Source organism: Prorops nasuta, unplaced genomic scaffold (assembly GCF_024137725.1).
Source record: "Prorops nasuta isolate Cenicafe-Biocafe unplaced genomic scaffold, Cenicafe_Pnas_1.2 PNAS00020, whole genome shotgun sequence".
Classification (NCBI taxonomy): Eukaryota; Metazoa; Arthropoda; class Insecta; order Hymenoptera; family Bethylidae; genus Prorops; species Prorops nasuta.
Window position 1 is genome coordinate 1,611,166 of NW_027116817.1, and position 19,173 is coordinate 1,630,338.

General features: G+C 30.2%; 2 protein-coding genes across 2 annotated transcripts in view; both read right to left on the reverse strand.

Moving 5' to 3' along the window:
• The window catches only part of mRpS6 (mitochondrial ribosomal protein S6), a 100,337-nt gene that overhangs the window by 41,118 nt on the left and 40,046 nt on the right, over window positions 1-19,173 (reverse strand). The window contains exons 2-3 of the mRNA XM_066739267.1: window positions 3,663-3,802; window positions 3,442-3,603 (exon numbers count right to left, since the gene is read on the reverse strand). Of these exons, the coding sequence (XP_066595364.1) occupies window positions 3,442-3,603; window positions 3,663-3,802 (302 nt within the window). The remainder of the gene's footprint in view (window positions 1-3,441; window positions 3,604-3,662; window positions 3,803-19,173) is intronic.
• On the reverse strand, window positions 8,784-10,379 carry LOC136780724 (tigger transposable element-derived protein 6-like). Its single transcript, XM_066739278.1, has one exon. The coding sequence runs from the start codon at window positions 10,377-10,379 to the stop codon at window positions 8,784-8,786; it is 1,596 nt and encodes a 531-aa protein (XP_066595375.1).

The following is a 19,173-nucleotide window of genomic DNA, read 5'->3' on the forward strand; positions in this document are numbered from 1 at the left end:
TTAGTAACCTCACTATTTGACATTTTTCCATTTCACACCTCTTTCTGCTACAACTAGCATGTAAACACTTCTCCACTCCAAAATGGCGGATGGGTCTCATTTTTCGTATTCATCTATTGGTAACGGACCATTTCATGTCGGCATTACATGATATTGACCAATCAGCGCTCTCAGATACCATCATCCTGAGCGCTATAGTCAACTAACACGAATCTCCTATATGCCGCTGTTAGAGAACCTCCCTGTACACACACGCACGCAACTACGTCTATTATTTTTATAATCACCTCCTAATGTCTTACATTCCTGATTCTGGTGCTAATGAAATTTATTTTCTGCCTATTTTTAAAAGGATCCTCAATAGCACCCATTTAGTTGAAAAGTCTGATGAATAATACGGCGTTATTCGTAGATTAATTTTCAAGTCGTTTTATTTTTTCGATGACGCGACATATGAAGTGCACAAAGATAGTCAAGAAATAAGTATTGTATTGAAGAAGCTATTATAAGAAATTGTATATATATTTTTTTTTTGAAGTCTCACTGTTTTATCAGATAGAACAGTTTGCTGTGTGCATAATTGGAAGATCAAAATGACTCGGAAACAGATATTCAAGTAAGGTCAGTCTTCTCTGGAGATTTCGCTCTAATAAATAGAGAGCCTAAAGGATCCATTTAAGAATAAGTGAGCCTTTTCTCATTTAATGAAAAGACAAGCTACACAATTAAGAATAATTTTTTGTTAATGCTGTAGATAATTATTCATAGTCTTTGCACGCTCTTAGGTACGAAAAGTATTCAGATAAGTTAGTAAATACTTGTGCTTTTCTCTTTTTCGCTTTACGATTCGCTTGGTGAATTGTAAAATATTTCATTTTGGTGATCACATCAACTTCTAGTCACTATAAACTAGAATTTGGTCTAGTAATTGGCTAGTTTTACTGGCAAGTCCGTTTAGGCAGATACTAGGCAAACAGGCAAAAACAATGGACAATCTACGGCATAAAGAAAAAATTATTCTTAATATTGTGGTTTGTCCCTTCATAAAATGAAGAAAGGCTTATTTTTTCTCAAAGGGATCCCTCAAGTTCTCCACTTATATTGAAATTTCCAGAGAAGGCTATGGCCTTACTTGAAATTTATTTTCGATTCATTTTGATCTTCCAATGATGCATACAGCAAACTATTCTATCCGAAAATCAGTAAGATTTTCAAAAATAGACAAAAATACAATTTCTTATAATAGCTTTTTTAATATAATACTTATTTCTTGACTATCTTAGAGCAGTTCATAAGTCGCGTTACCGAAAAGATAAAACGACTTGAAAATTAATCTACCAATAACGCCGTATTATTTTCCAGACTTTTCGACTAAATGGGTGCTATCGAAGATCCTTTTAAAAATAGCCAGAAAATAAATTTCATTAGCACCAGGATCAGGAATGTAAGACATTAGGAGGTAATATTATTAATCGGCGTAGTTGCGTCAGTGTGTGTATATGCGTGTACGACAAGACGATCTATAGAGAAGTACAAACTTCTTTTGTTTTTTGAAGGGGAACTGCCAACAAAAGCGAAAGTAAAGTAATTTTTCCGGTGAATCAAAACCCTTATTTATCGGTTTAAAATTGATTTATCTCAGCAATGATGCTTTTACGGATGTTATATTAAAGGACTTTTCTACTTAGTTTAGTCCCAAGAATATGTGGTTAACATTAAAAGCATCATTGCTGATACACCCTGTATATTATTAGACAAAGCAAATTGGTGGGTGTGTTTGCGATATCAGATTGTGGATACTCAAACCTCTAACTATAACCCGTCACCATATAAAACTCTATTACGCGCCGGAGGAATAATGTAGGTTCTAAGCATCCGCAATCCGATATCACACACACACAACGCAGCCGGAATCTCGTTACTATCTTCTAGGCATCCAATACTACCTATATGTAGCGTTCAATGGGTTAAATTAATCAGAGCAAAAGGCGTCCGAAATCATGATATCGGACGCTCGGAATATAATTGGTTAACCCTTTCACTATCAGCGTCACTTATATGTGACAACCTGATTTTCTTATCAGAGCCCGGCGTCACTTATGTGTGTCAACTTATAAAATTGTTAATTTAACTTAAAACATTATAGATACATCCTACAAAAAAATGACAGTTAGTATTATATTTAAATAATAAAACGACTGGGCTGTGGTGACGGTAATTCTCCTGAAACTCTGGTAAGGAAAGGGTTAATAATAAACCGAAAGATGAAAAATGACTCATTACCTCTCTTGGTTGCTTCTTTCGTCCTTCCCCATAAGCTAAATTCATTTGTCATCGAAGAAATGGTAAAATGGAAGTGAAAGAGAAACAGCATATTTCTCTCTCTCTCTCTCTCTCTCTCCCTTATACAAACGTACATGCACATCACATCGAGAACTGTGTTCTAGTCGACACATGTAATGATAAATCACTGTATGTATTGTAACTGATTGTAACGGAGCAGTTTCAGAAAATAGGGTAGAAAACGTGGGCATGGATGAATAAGTATGTTAGTAATTATATAAATTTGACGAGTGTGAAGAATAATGGAATGTAGAAAAGAGAGAGATAGTAAGTGTTATTTGTGGTGCGAAAAGAACATCTGAATGAATGTGAAATAAGTCAGAGCTGCGATTACCGTCCTTGCGAGTAGACGTGTTTTAAAGTATCTTTAAACCCGAGCAAATCTAGATTTTAAAATAGCGTAGTCTGTCTTTCTGAGTTATTAAAAGTTTTTGAGTTCTCATGCTTAAAAAGAGTATTATTTATTACGCACGCGGGGTTACGTGGAGCGTAACAGTATGTAAATGTGTATAAAAGAGAGAAATAAATGTGCTTTTTTCTTAATTTGATTTCATCAGTTTTTAAACGTACAAATAAAATTAACTCATTGCGAGAAGCTATAGGGTTGAGAAAAAATGATAGAAGCAGCGAGGCACTGGTACATTTCAATCCGTCATCAACCAATTAAATGCCGATTATCCGCCATTGCGACTTTGGACGTTCTTCTCCTGATCCACTTTATCCGGTGATCCTTATGTTAATTTACATTTTATCCAGAACTCCATAGGACTTGAATTTTGTAATTTAATGATTAAAACAGAAGTTATTTAAAATTATCTTGTCTACAGCAAAAAACAATAGAATTGCTGTTAAAAATAGCAGAGTCGTATAAATATTTGAAATGCATTCAGACCACTGGTTCTTATCGGCAATGATGGAATTTTAATTGTAAAGTTAGAATAGCTTCCCTTATAATCGATATTTGCGAAAAAAAAGGCAGAACAGTTGTTATAAATGTGGTACAAAACTATAGGAAGATCAAAAGTGCTATAAAAACTTTAATTTTGTAGGTCAATTTTGCTGGATGAAATATTATCTTCAAATCGGTATTTTACATACCTATAAGCAACTGGTAGATTTTCTTCGTGGAAAGTACATGATTCGTTTTTAAGTTCATTTTGTTTAAAAATTTTTGCTCTAATAATATCAACATCTCGACCATATTCATCATTAAGAAATTGTATCGATTTTGGTGGAGCAGTAAAATATAATATAAAGTAACTGAAATAAAAATAAATTATTATAGTGGTTATGCAGAGTTTATTAATTAGTATAAATACCTTGCATTTCTATAGACATGACCATGAACTGAAGCTTTACTTGGTAACTGCTTGTTTCCTAAATTTTCAATTTTTCTAAGAAATCCACCTTGATCAAATATATGCTTAGTAGCTCTTTTTAAAGTTGCTATTGTATGTGGCTGAAAAAAAAATGTATTTTTAAATATATCAATAGGAGAATACAGAAAAAAGTATTCTACAGGTATTAAAAAATTAGTGGCCAAGAACAAAAATCTAAAAAGGTAGACTTTTAATAAAAAAACATTCATAAATATTCCTATTATTTTCCAGAATTTAAAAGATATTAACAAAACTCGTCTAGTCGATATGGCGCATAGTCAGCGCTGGTCCGGTGCGTCAGTTGAATAGGAGAAGTATGCTTGGGGAAATTTATTCTACCCAAGCCCGAAACAAACGTCTTAAATGCACTTGACTTCGCTAGAAGGGAAGACTCCCTACACCACAAAATTTAGCAATACTAGAATTGAGATACGAGTAATAAAATGATGACAATAAAAATGCAAAAAAAAAAATAGGAAACCTATAAAGGGTCTTCAAAAAGTCCCGGACCGGTTGCATAACTTGAAAATTAGATGTTACACAAAAAAATATTTGAAATAAAAGTTTGTAGGAAATTGCACTAGCTTTCCAACGGTGACCTCGGTTGTAACTTTAAACTTGACCTTCAAGGTAATTTGAAGGTCAAGTTCATTTTTATAAATAGTAACCCCCAATTTTGACACCGGAATTGAAAAGAGCAGAAAATTTTACGTCCAAATACGTTCTTCAACATCCGAAAATTTTGACCTCTGAGGGCCAGATAAAGGTGAAATAGTAGCCGATTGGACATCTTGAAAAGTAGATGTTACACAATAAAATGGTTGAGATAAAAGTTGTAGGAAATTGCGTTGGCTATCCAACCGTGACATCGGTCGTGACATGGACTTTCAAGGTCATCTGAAGGTTAAGTCCATTTTTTAAAATCGCAACAAAAAATTAAATTTATCCCAGCCAACTAAGGCAAATGGTGTGCTTTCAAGTTAATGAAGGTGAGATATCAAGAGACACGGTAGTGTCTCGACGACACAGGTACATATAAAAGTAAATAATGACATGTTTATACCGCCGAGTGCTACCGTGTAACTTATACAGCAAGTTTAGCCGTCCCAATTTTCAAACCGATTTATTTCTATGAATGATCAATTGTCATGATTTAAGTAAAGCTTTACTTAAAATGGTTTTGAAAAACCTTTCATTTAAGCCCATAAACATTAAAATCGGTTCACGCAATCCAGAGATCTCATATTCTGTTAGCTATATATATGCCGAAGTTGAAATTCTTCTCCGTTCTTTCTTCCCGAGTTCTTATGCCTCGGGCTGAAGTTGGTCGCTATGTATGTCCCGGGCTGATTCTGTACGTCTCGGGCTGAAGTTGGCCGCTAAGGAAAGTGACGTCATTTTCACATCGCTTCCAACAAACTATACTCAACGACGAAACTATAGTTGTGAACTTGCAAATAAATAGATGTAATCGATATAACTAATCCGGCGACTTGTTAACTGCCAATAGTAATGTAAGGTTATGTATATTTAATGCAGTGAGAATGTTCATTATCATGTTAGTGAATGAGTTTAATTTTTAAAATAGCAAATAAAATCGAATAATAATGACACAAGGAGTCGACAATTATTAGATAAGTGTAACATTATATTTTACAATACAGGATGTTAGTATATATACTTTGTGGTACTTTGTGAAATTTCTTTTTCAGATAAATTAAAATAGACCATTTCAATTTTCATTGCTGAGGATAGAGCTGACTAAATGAAGTAAGATTAACATTTACATATTTTCAACACTGCAAAGGAGAAGTATACATTCAACGTTTATGTGCATCGGTGATTATCAGGAGTATATTAGTTGCAGAATGTGTTAAGGTATTTGAAAATCATATGCTAAACTTCTAGGTATCAAAATCATTAACAAAATGCATGTTCAACTTTCTTTTATCTTTATACTTATGTGGAATTTAACTGTCCGATAGGTTATATCATATATACAGTCAATTTTCCAGGAGACAATAAAACTCTTATTACTACGATTAAAGAAAAGTAGATAAATATTTGGTAATCGTTAAATAATATTTAATTATAATATAAAAAAGTATTAAAACCAAATATTTATCTACGCTTCCCACAATTCAGAGTAGAAAAAATTATTATTATGTCCAAAAAAATTATCCAAATTTAATTTTTTATAAGTATAACATTGAATTTTATAATATAGTATGTAACATATTTTTTGGTACTTAGTGAGATTTTATTTTAGTTTGAATTATAATAATGTGTTTATTGTGTCACATTGTGCAGGCTTGAGCTGTAATATTAACTAAAAGAAGTCAGAAATGATACCAGTATGCCACAGAAAGAGCCATAATGCAAAATTAATGTTGAGAGTTAAACCTTAGGAAAAGGTGGAGAAATTAAAAAAATTGGAATCCAATTCATGATAATGAAAGGCTTGTAGGTGATTTTGGGCATAAATTCTTTGAAATACATAAGTCAATTAAATAATAAATACAATGATAACATCATCTCGAAATGAAACAATGAAAAGAAATCATCAATTTAATATTTTCCATGCGATAGAATATACAGTGAATAAATTTGGGAAACTGAAAGCTGTATATCTAAAAAACATAGGCTTCCATTGCATTAACTGATATATATTTTACAGTTTATATTAATCAAAAGAATATATAAATGGCACTAGTTTACCAAAGAAAGAGCCATAATAAAAAATTGATAGTGAGAGTAACACTTAAGAAAATGGTGGATTTAGAGGTAAATTTAGAAGCAAATTTTTGAAAGCGAAGAGCTTTAAGGTGATTTTGGGTATAAAATGTTGGAAATATAATTCAAACAGTCATTGAATACTATATGTTTAAAGCCTCTAAAAGTGTAATTATGATAAGAATCAATCATTGTAATATTTTGTATTTTATTTAATAGATTAATAAATTAATATTATGAACTAAAGCTTTACATTATGGATTTATGAGGACATTGGAAAATGTTTTGTTATATTGAATTAGTTAAAACAATTGTTTAGTTTTAATTCCTATATTCTTACAAAACGTTATAAGATCCCACAAAAAACAAGCTTCGCTTGTAAAAAAAGGACGGCAAGTACATAAGTCTTCTCCAGCATGATTAATACAGTAATATAAAATAATTAAATTTAAACAAATAGTGAAATCTTAATGTTAGACAAGTATAAATTTTTACCATGGCGAAAATTGAAATTTGGAAAAAAGTAAATAGTAACACAAAAATTACTTGCCCGGCCCGTTGTATGCAATCGTATTAAATAGCCGCATTTTTAACTTACGAGAAGCAACGCTTATATTGCAAGATAGCGACTTACACATGACTATTACGGGCCCGGCAAGTAATTTTTGTGTTACTATTTACTTTTTTCCAAATTTCAATTTTCGCCATGGTAAAAATATAAGGTAAAAGTACCTATTATGGAACAATTTTAGGTAGGTTAAAGTTTCCTATTTTATTTAAATTATTATGAAATATAATAATGTAAAAAAGTCAATACATTTTGAAGTGCTGCTTACCAAAGATTCAAATGCAACTTCAAAAATGAAAATTGAATGCAAAGTAAATTATTAATAAACGAAATACCAAACTGATAAAGTGTACGTGTTTTGGAACGCCGCATTTACAAGCTGTCCCCCCGTTCCATAAATCATGCCCCCACTATGGAACACTTTAAACATTTCTTATAATGTGTATTACTAATAAATAAATTTGCAGGTTTGCATTACTAACATTGATAAAATATTTAACATCATTAAAAAGTTTATTATTTCTCAACTTTTATCTTTTTCTTAATTTCATTCATTTTAGCTTTTAAATCACGCATGTACTGTTTCTTCTCCTCTGCCAATTTTTTTTTCTCTTCATATAATAATTTTTTTTTTGCTTTTTGTTCTTCCTTCAGTTTCTGCGCTTGTTCTTTTTCCATTTGCATTTTCCACCACTCTTCTGAAGTTCCCACAGAGGGTAGTTTCGGTTTTCCAGTTGTATTCAATTTAAGTCGTTTTTTTTTTGGTAAGTATTCCGGAGGCAAGGTAAAAGCATTGGCAAAACTCTTTTTTTCAATATTAATGACATCTACAAAGATATAAACATTAGATTAAATGATTATTAAATTTGTATACGGAACTAATTGAACTATAAATCCAATCAATTTTGAAGAATTACCAGAATCTGCAGAAACAGAACCGAAATTCTCTTTTTTTCCTTGAAATTCATTGCATTCTTCACGAATATTTTGAAAATTTTTCTGTGAAACAGGTAAAATAGTTTGATTTTGAAGACTGATAGATTTCTCAGTTTGTTCACCAACATTTTTACTAGAATCCTGTTTTCTTGGGCTTGTTATTTCATTTTTTGAATTAGTTTTAGTAGTTGTGGCACTTAGACAATTGTCTTTGTTGTTAACTAAAGAGTTGATTGGCTTTTGTATTAAATCATTCGATACTGTGTTAATCACCTGAGAATCATTTAACACATTTATAGTTGCACTTTTACCAATGTTTTCTGAAATAATGGAACATGAATGAAATGAAATTAGATAAAGCATTGCAATGAATAATTTTTACTAAATTTGTAGAAACCTTGTAGACAGATTATAGCATCTAAATTTTCAGGTGGTACATCTACAAACTTGTTATTAGACTCATTCGTGTTATTGTTCGATTCTAAAGTTATACTTTCTATATTAATTTCATTAATAAGAGCGTTTAATTCATCTTTTTCTACGTTATTTAATTCTATAATTATTTCGTCGTTTGCCACATTTATGTCTCTTTCATCCACAGATTTAATAGACGTATTTTCAGACACTGTATGAGGAACTAGAATAACATTGTGGTTCTTTAAACGTTCAATATTTTTAATTAAAGGCCGCGATCTCATTCTTGTATCTAAATACGTGTATAAAATAAAATATAATAATTATTCTAATATCTTAAAATTTTAAGTTATACTATAAATACAAAAAAATAATTGTATGTAGTCAATTATAATCGTAAATAGTAAAAATTACTTTGATAAATAGTCAATTAAGTAATTGTAAATATTATAATTAGTTTGCTTGATTATTTGTTTACCACCAATAGTTTTTTTAACTTCAAGCCAGTACTGAAACAAACTGCTGTTCTCTGTATCTGAATTATGTACACCTGTGGTCTCAGTTTCTTTGAAATTCTCAAGCATAGCTTCAGATACATTTTTTTCGAGAGTCAGTAGATGCTTTTCCATGTCTTCTAATTCATTAACTGGGTCTGTTCTCCGGACTTCTGTTTCTTTCTTTCTTTTACTTTTCTTTTTATGCAGAACATTATATTCTACTGCTTCTGGATTAAAGGGTACTAAACCAGCTGCTTTAAATCCATTTTGAATAGTTCTCTTTTCGTTGACAAATGAATTTAAGGCTTGTTCAAGTACAGCTGGAAAATGTTCCTTCTTTAGCCTTGAAATGTTATTAGTAGCTTTATACTTAATAACTGCTGCTCGCCATACTTCTTTGAATGGGTGAAAGAACGCAATGTCTAACGGCTGCATTATGTGTGTTGCGTTTGGAAACAAAGCAATCACCTCAATTTGTTTTTCTCGACAAAATTTGACTAACGGTATGGTAACGTGAGATGAATGACCATCCAAATATATAATAATTGGAAATTCTACTTCATTCTGCAGTAGCCAAGGATGGAAAACATTTGCTATATATTCATAGAATGTCTCTGTCGTCATCCAGCCATTATCCGAATTGCCAATACTCCAACCAACTGGACAATTTTTTAGAATATTAGTTGGTACACTATCTGCATACTTTAGCATTATCATAGGTGGTGCTCTTGTGCCATCAGCGGCATACATAAAGAGTGCTGTTAAACTTTCTTTCTCGCACCCATCTACAATTTTGTAGGCTGATCTAGCTCCTTTCTCGGTCAACACCTTTTCAGATTTTGGAATAAGTTGAATATTTGTCTCGTCACAGTTGAAAACTCTTGAAGGATTCAATTTATCTAAGCCTTTTGCTTTTAAATATACTCCGATATCAAAAAACCATCCTCTGAGATCTTCTTCAGTTACCCAAGCACGTGTCATAGCAAGGTTTTGTGGGGTCCTGATCGTTACTTCAGGATGTCGAGCTCGAAACTTTTCGTACCAGTGACGACTAGGTCTTTCGTGAGTGAATGGTGTTTTAAGTACTCCATTTCCCAGATTACGAATGTAGCTTTGCACACTGTCCAGTAACTCAGTTTTTGTGACTGGATATCCTTTTTCAGCTCGATACAAAATCCAGTGTACAATGTCATTTTCAATTTTAGGTGGCAAAACTGAAGGAGGGCCCGGCTTTGATTTTAATTTTTTTGGATTTTTTACAGCTCTATGGATAGACGTAGGTGGAACGCTATATTTGTCTGCAGCTTTTCTTATAGACATGCCAGAGTTGACTGCATTTATAGCTCTCTGTAGATCCAGTACTGAATACAGTTTTCTTACCTTTTCTTTCCTCTTTTTAACTTGCACTGCCTTTTTCACAACAACTTTCTTATGCTTTGCACTCTTTTTCTTAGCGTCATAGGCCATTTTGTTCTTAAATTCTTTTTTTGCCTTTCGTTTCGCTGCCATTTTTTAAAACTGTGATAAGCTAGTACTTATCTATAAAAAATAAGAAAGAAAATTCATAGAGATTGATCAACTTTACCCATGTTTGCTTAATTAGTAGGTTAGATTTTTCTTTGTTCTAACCCTTTATTTATACATACATATTTATACTTACCTATAGGTTAAAAAATATAAACAAGAAAACGTATGTTTAGAGACGTCTAAGTCTTATCAAAATTAATTTGAAATTGTTCAAAATTACGTTTTAAAGCTGCTCTCCAAAAGCGTTTCATAAAACGGTACTTATATGAAAGAAAAGAAGGTCCGAGTATGTGAAACACCGATTTGGACTGTTCCATAATTCCGGACTATTGCAATTTTTAGGTACTAGTTTTGAAACACCGATATATTTGATAAAAAAATCTAATTTTACAGAAAAAATAATAGGTAATTTTATTCTATGAGCCAAAAACCATATATAAAGTATGTAATTATTAAATAACAGTGAAATTGAAATATATATCAATCAACAAATCATTTTGTAGAAATTCAGCTCCTATGGTACAAAATAGCATCAACTTCAGTCAATCTCGCGGCTTATAAAATTGTATGTTTTTTATTAATTCTAATTGCTGCGCATCTATATATATATCTTTGTGTATTTTAAACGTAAATATCTAAACTATTTGATAAAATTTTTATAAACCTAAAACGACCTATTATAATAGATTTTTTTTTATATATTTTAAACTGTTCCAAGACGGGGTAAAAATTTTAGAAGTGTTCCATAATGGGTACATTTACCTTATACTTGCCTAACATTAGGATTTCACTATTTTTTTAAATTAAATTATTTTATATTACTGTATTAATCATGCTGGAGACGACTTATGTACTTGCCGTCCTTTTTTTACAAGCGAAGCTTGTTTTTTGTGGGATATTAAAGAGAGTCATTCCATCTTGAATTTGTTTCCTTTGAAATCAAATAATTTTCAAGAATTGGAAGAATGGTTAAAAACTGAGTAAAATCAACAGGATTTGGTAACTTTTTTTTGTTTCAAAAAAGTGATGCGAGAATTTAACGTCAGTCTGTTAGATGCAACCTTTTTTTTCAGACTGATGAATTGAAACGACTTGATGGTCAACATGTCAAAGACATAATTAAGTGCCTTATGTATACAATTTTTTCCAACGAGTTAGTATTGGAATATACATGGGAAGGAAGGAAGAAGAAAAAAATGTTTTAGAGCTACAAAAATCGTGTCAGTTATATTAGATAAGAAATTACATAAATGACTATATGTACATATGTATGTAAAGACTATTGATATATTGATTATTTTTATCTCTAATATGTTATATAAAATTCTTAGGAGCTTGCAGAAGAAATAAAAATGCTGAAAATAGCACAGATTCTGACGCTGTCGAAGTAATAAAGACTTGGCTGTTACGAGCAAAAGACAGACATAATAATAATAAAGACAAATTAAAAGAGAAAGATTCAAACAACGGATAAACTACGAAAACAAATGATAATCAAATATTTTCTAAAAAAAATGTTCGTTCTTAATATTTTTTCTACATTTTATTATTATTAAATTATAAAATTTCCAACTTAAGTTTAAAAACATATTAAAATTTGAAATATTTATAATCCTAAAAGCAGGTTTATACTAATGGTTACAGAACTAATAAATAAGATATTCACATTATGGTTTATATAATATTACTTTTATTTCCCCCTAAAAGTACAATAGTCTGTATAAGCAGTTTTCTTCAATTTTTATCCAAGTGTTTACCCTTGACATTTAAATTCTATGTTAATTCTGATTACGGACACTATCATACAATAGAAAACGTCATATCTGCCTTATGAAGAACTTTCATATTTTTTTTTTAACTATTACTGATATGCATAAAAAGGATAATAACGGTTAATGTCGATGATACAGCTTTTGAAGATGCAAAAAATGGTTAATAACATTTTTATGAAAACAGTAAAAATTTAAAATAAGATTTTAGGAAAGCTCTTATTATTGTAGATACAGTATTTTCTATTGTATGGCAGTATAATATAACATACACTGCATGCGCAGAATCATATCCGATGTATGCAGCAACATGGACATATATATTTTATATATGAGCGATTCCACCAATTCGGAAACTGGTTTACCGACGCATGTCGTACATTTTCTTGTTATTCTCAGATCTTGTACTCTTTATCGAAAAATGAATCTCTAATTTTTTTCAGAATTTTTTATCCATTATTTACGACGTGGTTATATTGGAAAGTTTTTAATTTTCAGTGCGTCCTATCTTTTAATTTATTTTTTATACTTTTTTGAATGACTTAATAAATTTTTTTCTCATATGATTTCCATGTAAAAAAATCTCACCTTTCCAGTAGAATAATTGTTCTTCTAGTGACATCACTTTATACCGAAGAAATTAGCGTTTAAAGTATACAAATCAATTTTTCAGGTAATGCATATTTTTCTTTTTTTTTTATTGTATTTTTTTCGTAAAATTGAGAAAATTTCACATGGAACCTATAACTTTCAAAATGGGATTCCTATTAAAACACGTCGAACCGATAATAAAAATAAAAAAAAGAAATAATAAATAGTTTACCGCAAGTATTATGGACTATCTCGATTCTTCAGGACTTTTTTTCTAAGTATGACACAAGAGTCCGTAATATTTACTCGAAATGACTTAATTTTATTACTGTAAGAGCCGGTGTCTTCACATAAATGTCGGGATTACGTAGGAGTACCAATTTAAAATTTTAACTGCAGTAAAAGCTCCCCCAATATGTTTTTTCCACTCTATATATCATTTTTTATTTTAAAATCAACTTCAAACTTACATATTTTAAATTTTAAACTTTCAAAACAAGAGTATGTTTAGGGTTGCGAACAAAAAATGTAGGTTGTTACTCCTACGTAATCCCGGCTTTTACGCAAAGACACCGGCACTTACAGTAATAAAATTAAGTCATTTCGAGTAAATATTACAGGCTCTAGTGTAATACTTGGAAAAAAAGTCCCTAAGAATCGAGATAGTCCATAATACTTGCGGTAAACCATTTATTATTTATATTTTTTTTTATTATTACCGGTTCGACGAGTTTTGATAGGAATCCCATTTTGAAAGTTAAAGGTTCCATATGAAATTTTCTCAATTTTACGAAAAATATACTATAAAAAAAAATATGCATTGCCTGAAAAATTGATTTTTATACTTTAAACGCTAATTTCTTCGGTATAAAGTGATGTTACTAGAAGAACAATTATTCCACTGGAAAGGTGAGATTTTTTTACATGGAAATCATGTGAGAAAAAAATTTATTAAGTCATTTGAAAAAGTATAAAAAATAAAATAAAAGATAGGACGTACTTAAATTTAAAAACTTTCCAATATAACCACGTCGTAAATAATGGATCAAGAGAGAGGGTAGTGTCTCGATGGCAAGTACATACAAAAGTATATAAAGACATCTATACCGCCGTCGAGCACTACTTCTCTTATACAGCTAGTTCAGCCGTTCCAATTTTCAAACCGATTTATCTCCGTGAATAATCCATTGTCATGATTTAAGTAAAGCTTTCCTTAAAATAGTTTTGAACAAGCTTTCATTTGATCCCATGAACATCAAAATCGATTCACGCAATCCAGAGATCTCATACTCTGTTAGCTATATCCCACAAAAAACAGACTTTGCCTGTAAAAAAAGGCGGCAAGTACATAAACCATCTAGCATAAATAATATAGTAAAATTATCCAATTAAAAAAAGTAGTGAAATCCAAATATTAGGCAAGTGTATTTTTTCACCTTAGCAAAAGTTAAATTTTGAAAAAAAAAAAAGTTAATTGACGGGCCCGTAATGTCCATGCACAGTGGGAAATTGAATCGTGTGTGATTCAGCTATAGCATAGTACAGCAAATTTCATGTTAAAATACAGAGTGAAGTTAGCCGAACCACAGACGATTCTATTTCTCACTGTGCATGGACATTACGGGCCCGGCAAGTCACTTTTTTGTTCCTTTTTTTTTTCAAAATTTAACTTTTGCTAAGGTGAAAAAATACACTTGCCTAATATTTGGATTTCACTACTTTTTTTAATTGGATAATTTTACTATATTTTTTATGCTAGATGGTTTATGTACTTGCCGCCTTTTTTACAGGCGAAGTCTGTTTATTGTGGGTTATTAATTACGCAGTTTTGAATTCTATGCGATTTTAATGCATATGTGCAATTTTCTTTTTAAATTACTAAGCATAATTTATATGAACATGAAACAAAAATTACAGTGCCTAGATTCGTTATAAAAACAGAATTTGTAGCAGGCAGAATTAGAGAACAATAAGTTGAGGAAACATTAAGGATGTTCTACCCTAAAGGTACTATTCACACCGGCGAATGGCTTAACGCGTATAGTGAAGTTGTGGATGCAACTTAAGCTTTTTGTAATAACGGCAACATGGGAAGATGAACACATGTTATTCAATATTTATATTGTACTACTTATCCTATTATTTTTCTCATCCACAATTAAAACATAATTTAAAATGTAGATATACTAATTTAAGTACAATGATAATTTGAAAATATATACACTGTAAAAAAAGTGTGTGAATTTACAATGACGGTCAATGTAAAAATTACACTGACTAGCATGAACTAGAAAAATTTTGTGTAAAATTACAGAATTTTGTAAAAATCAACAGAAATTGTAATTAAGCAACGAAGAACAATCTGAAATTACAAGGAAAGGTGTAAATATTATTTAAACTATTGTAAAGTTACAAGATACAGCGAATTTACACTTAAATTAGTATTTTTACATAAAATTACACAAGCGCTCTAAAATTTTACCAATGTATACATTGTAAAAATTTTGAAATACTTGTGTAATTTTGTATTTTTAATGTAAAAATACTAATATATTTGTAAATTTGCTAAATCTTGTAACTTTTCAATAGTTTAAATAATATTTACAACTTTCCTTGTAATTTCACATTGTTCTTCGTTGCTTAATTACAATTTATGTTGATTTTTACAAAATTCTATAATTTTACATACAATTTGTGTAATTTTTGCTAGTCAGAATAAGCTTTACATTGATCTACATTTTAAATTCCATATATAAATTTTGTACTATTTTAGTGTAACAGCACTTAAACTTTTCTTTACTTTATTTATACATTTTCAACTACAGGTTTTTTATTTGTTTTCATTGGTAGAGTGTCTTAAAAAAACTGGTACGGAGCTACTTTTGAAATACCCAATATGATTTTTCGACCGAGCTGCGTATTTTTATATCGACCAATCATATTGAGTTATTCGTAGTCAGCGTTAAGGAGCTCCTATTTATATTTGCTTCTACTCATAAAGTAGAGAAAAAGCGTAAACAAAAAATTGTATACCTATCACTACACACGAGACTCTATGCCCTGTGGCAATGTTCATGTGCAGTGCATTAACAAGTGGTAGTGTAGCTAAGCGGCACTGGTCACGTAGTCACTCATCGTCTTCGTCAAAAAGGATTAGCTCCAAGACGGAGCTAACTGCAATTATTTAGTTTCAGTAAAGAATTTTTAGCATTACATTAATATTTGGTGTATGAAACGTATTACGTAAGATATTTCTGTAGTAGTGAATCAATTTCATAGTAAAATTTAGCAACGTGAAAAACTTTTTCACTTATCAGAAATTAGTAACAATAACCACGCTGCGTATTGCATCCTAGAGATAGTCTGTATAAAGTGAAAAGTGATTGGCAGATACTAGCCGTGATAATTCTTGAAATCTGTTATAAGAGAATTAATATGAAGATGTTTTAAGAAGAATCATATATAAGGCAAGAAATTTGTTAGCCGGTAAATAAAATTCATTGTAGGACTTTACGAATTTTAAGCACGAAGGTTTTGCTTTTAAAATAGTATTTGCTCATATCACAAAGTATTGTAAGTACCAAATACTATGTGCAACACTTACAGTGATTAAATGCGACAGGCTAATACGATTCTAGAAAAGTGGTTAACTTGTAAAAAGGATATACTAAAACATTGTGAGAAGAATATAAAATGCTAAGGTATAAATTTTATTATACTTTGAATTAGTTTCCTTTTGTGTTCTGATAGTTACAAATAACATTCCCTTTTTTAGAATTTATTAATGCTTTTAAAAAAGTATTAGCTCCTATCACTAAGTATTATATGTATAAAATAATATGTACAAGATTTGCAGAGAATAGATGAAAAAGGATAGTACGATTCTGGAAAAGTTGAGAAATTTTATAAAAAGATATACTAAAACATTGTACGCAGAATATGAAATGATAAGGTAAGAAATTTCTCACACTTTAAATTACTTTCCTTTGGTGTTCTTAATGTTACAATAAGTATTTCCTTTTTTTAGTAATTATACTAATACTTTTAAAAAAGTGCTAGCTCCTACTCCTAAGTATGGTATACACAAAGTACTATATGTGCAAACCTGCAGAAATTAGACAAAACAGGCTAGTACAATTGTAGGATAGTTGAGAATTTGTGTAAAAACGTATACTAAAGTTCATACGAAGAATATAAAATGCTAATGTAAGCAATATTGCATACATTGAAATAATTTCACTTTTGTGTTCTGACAGTTAAAAATACATTTCCTGTTTTAGAATTTATTAATGTTTTTAAAAAAGTGATAGCTCCTATCCCTAAGTATATGTTATACACAAGATACTATATATGCATGATTTGCAGACATTAGATGAAACAGGCTAGTACGATACTAGAAAAGTTGTCAATATTTAAAAAAGGATATACTAAGAAATTGTGAGAAGAATATGAAATGTTAAGGTATGAAATTTTTTATACTTTGAATTAGTTTCCTTTTTTGTTCTGATAGTTACAAAAAACATTCCCTTTTTTAGAATTTATTAATGCTTTTAGAAAAGTGTTAGCTCCTGTCACTGAGTATTGTACGTAACAAATAATATGTACAAGACTTGAAGAGAATAGATGAGAAAGGATAGTACGATTCTGGATAAATTGAGGAATTTTATAAAAAGGTGTACTAAAACATTGTACATAGAATATGAAATGATAAGGTAAGAAATTTCTCATACTTTAAATTACTTTCCTTTGGTGTTCTTAATGTTTCAATAAGTATTTCCTTTTTTTAGTAATTATACTAATACTTTTAAAAAAGTGTTAGCTCCTACTCTTAAGTATATTGTATACACAAAATACTATGTGCAAGGCCTGCAGAGATTAGACAAGACAAGCTAGCACGATACTGCAAAAGTTGTCAACAATTAAAAAAGGATCTACTAAAACGTTGTACAAAGAATATTATATGCGAAGGTCAGACATTTTTTCATAATTTGTATTAGCTTAACTTTTGTGTTGTTAATGTTACAATATAAGTATTTCCTTTTTTTAGTAATTACTATTACTTTTAAAAAAGTGTTAGCTTCTACCCCTAAGTTTTGTATATATAAAATACTCCTTGCAAGACCTGCAGAGTTTAGACAAGTCAGGCTAGTACGAATCTAGAAAAGCTGTTAACATTTAAAAAAGGTTTTACTAAAACATTGTACGAAGATTATGAAATGTTAGTGTAAGAGAGATTTCTCATACTTTTAATTGGTTTCACTTTTGTGTTCTTAATGTTAGAAAAAGTATTTCCTTTTTTAGAATTTATTAATGCTTTCAAAAAGTCTTAGCTTCGACCCCTGTTTCTTATACACGAAATACTATGTGGAAGAGCTGCATAGAGTAAATGAGGAAAGCTAGTACGAATCTAAGAAAGTTGTTAACATTTAAAAAAGGACGTACTAACTAATTGTACGAAGAATATAAAATGCTAGTGTGTTTTGATTTCTCATACTTTAAATTAGTTTCCTTTTGTGTTCTTAATGTTACAATAAATATTTCCTCATTTTTTAGTAATTACTAATGTTTTTAAAAAAGTGTTAGCTTCTATCTCTAAGTATTGTATGCATAAAATACTATGTGCAAGATCTGCAGAGATTAAATGAGACAGGCTAGTACGATTCTAGAAAAGTATTTAACTTTTAAAAAAGGATATACGAAAACATTGTACTAAGAATATGAAATGGCAGGGTAAGAAATTTCTGATACTATGAATTAGTTTCATTTTTATTTTCTTAATGTTATAAAAAGTATTTTCCCTTTTTGTATTTACTAATCAAAAGTAACACATATTGACAGTTTAATGCCCTTGTATAATATGGTGCATCTTATGTAGAGTTTGTGTTTTCTTATGAACTATGCTCTTTTACACCAATTTACCATATAATCAGTCATAATTAATAATTGAAATTGTTGCTTCTTTTTTCTTGCACTGCTGAAATGGTACGATAATTTTAAATGAAAGAAGTAAACTTATTTTTATTCCAAATTGATGCTGAGTGAATTTAAAATATATGGTCTTTTAAAAGAGTTCTCACAAAGGCAACATTTTACAGATATAGTGATCATCATATTAAAATTGTATACCAAAAGGAACATAAAACTTTTTACTGGAAATACAAAAAAAGGCTTATGATTTTTTTGAGAATATTTGCACGCCGAAAAATTATGCAACGTAATACTCATTCTGTACCGTAACACTAACTCAATAATTACTTTCTTCACTCATTAAAAATTATCGATATTCCAAAGTAACAGGAGGAGGAATTCATTCTTAAATTATTACTGAACTAATATTAATAATTTTTTAATTGTTCTACCTAACATTTTTGGGGTAAAATCTTTAATAGCGCACTAACATCGTTTGAAAACTGGTA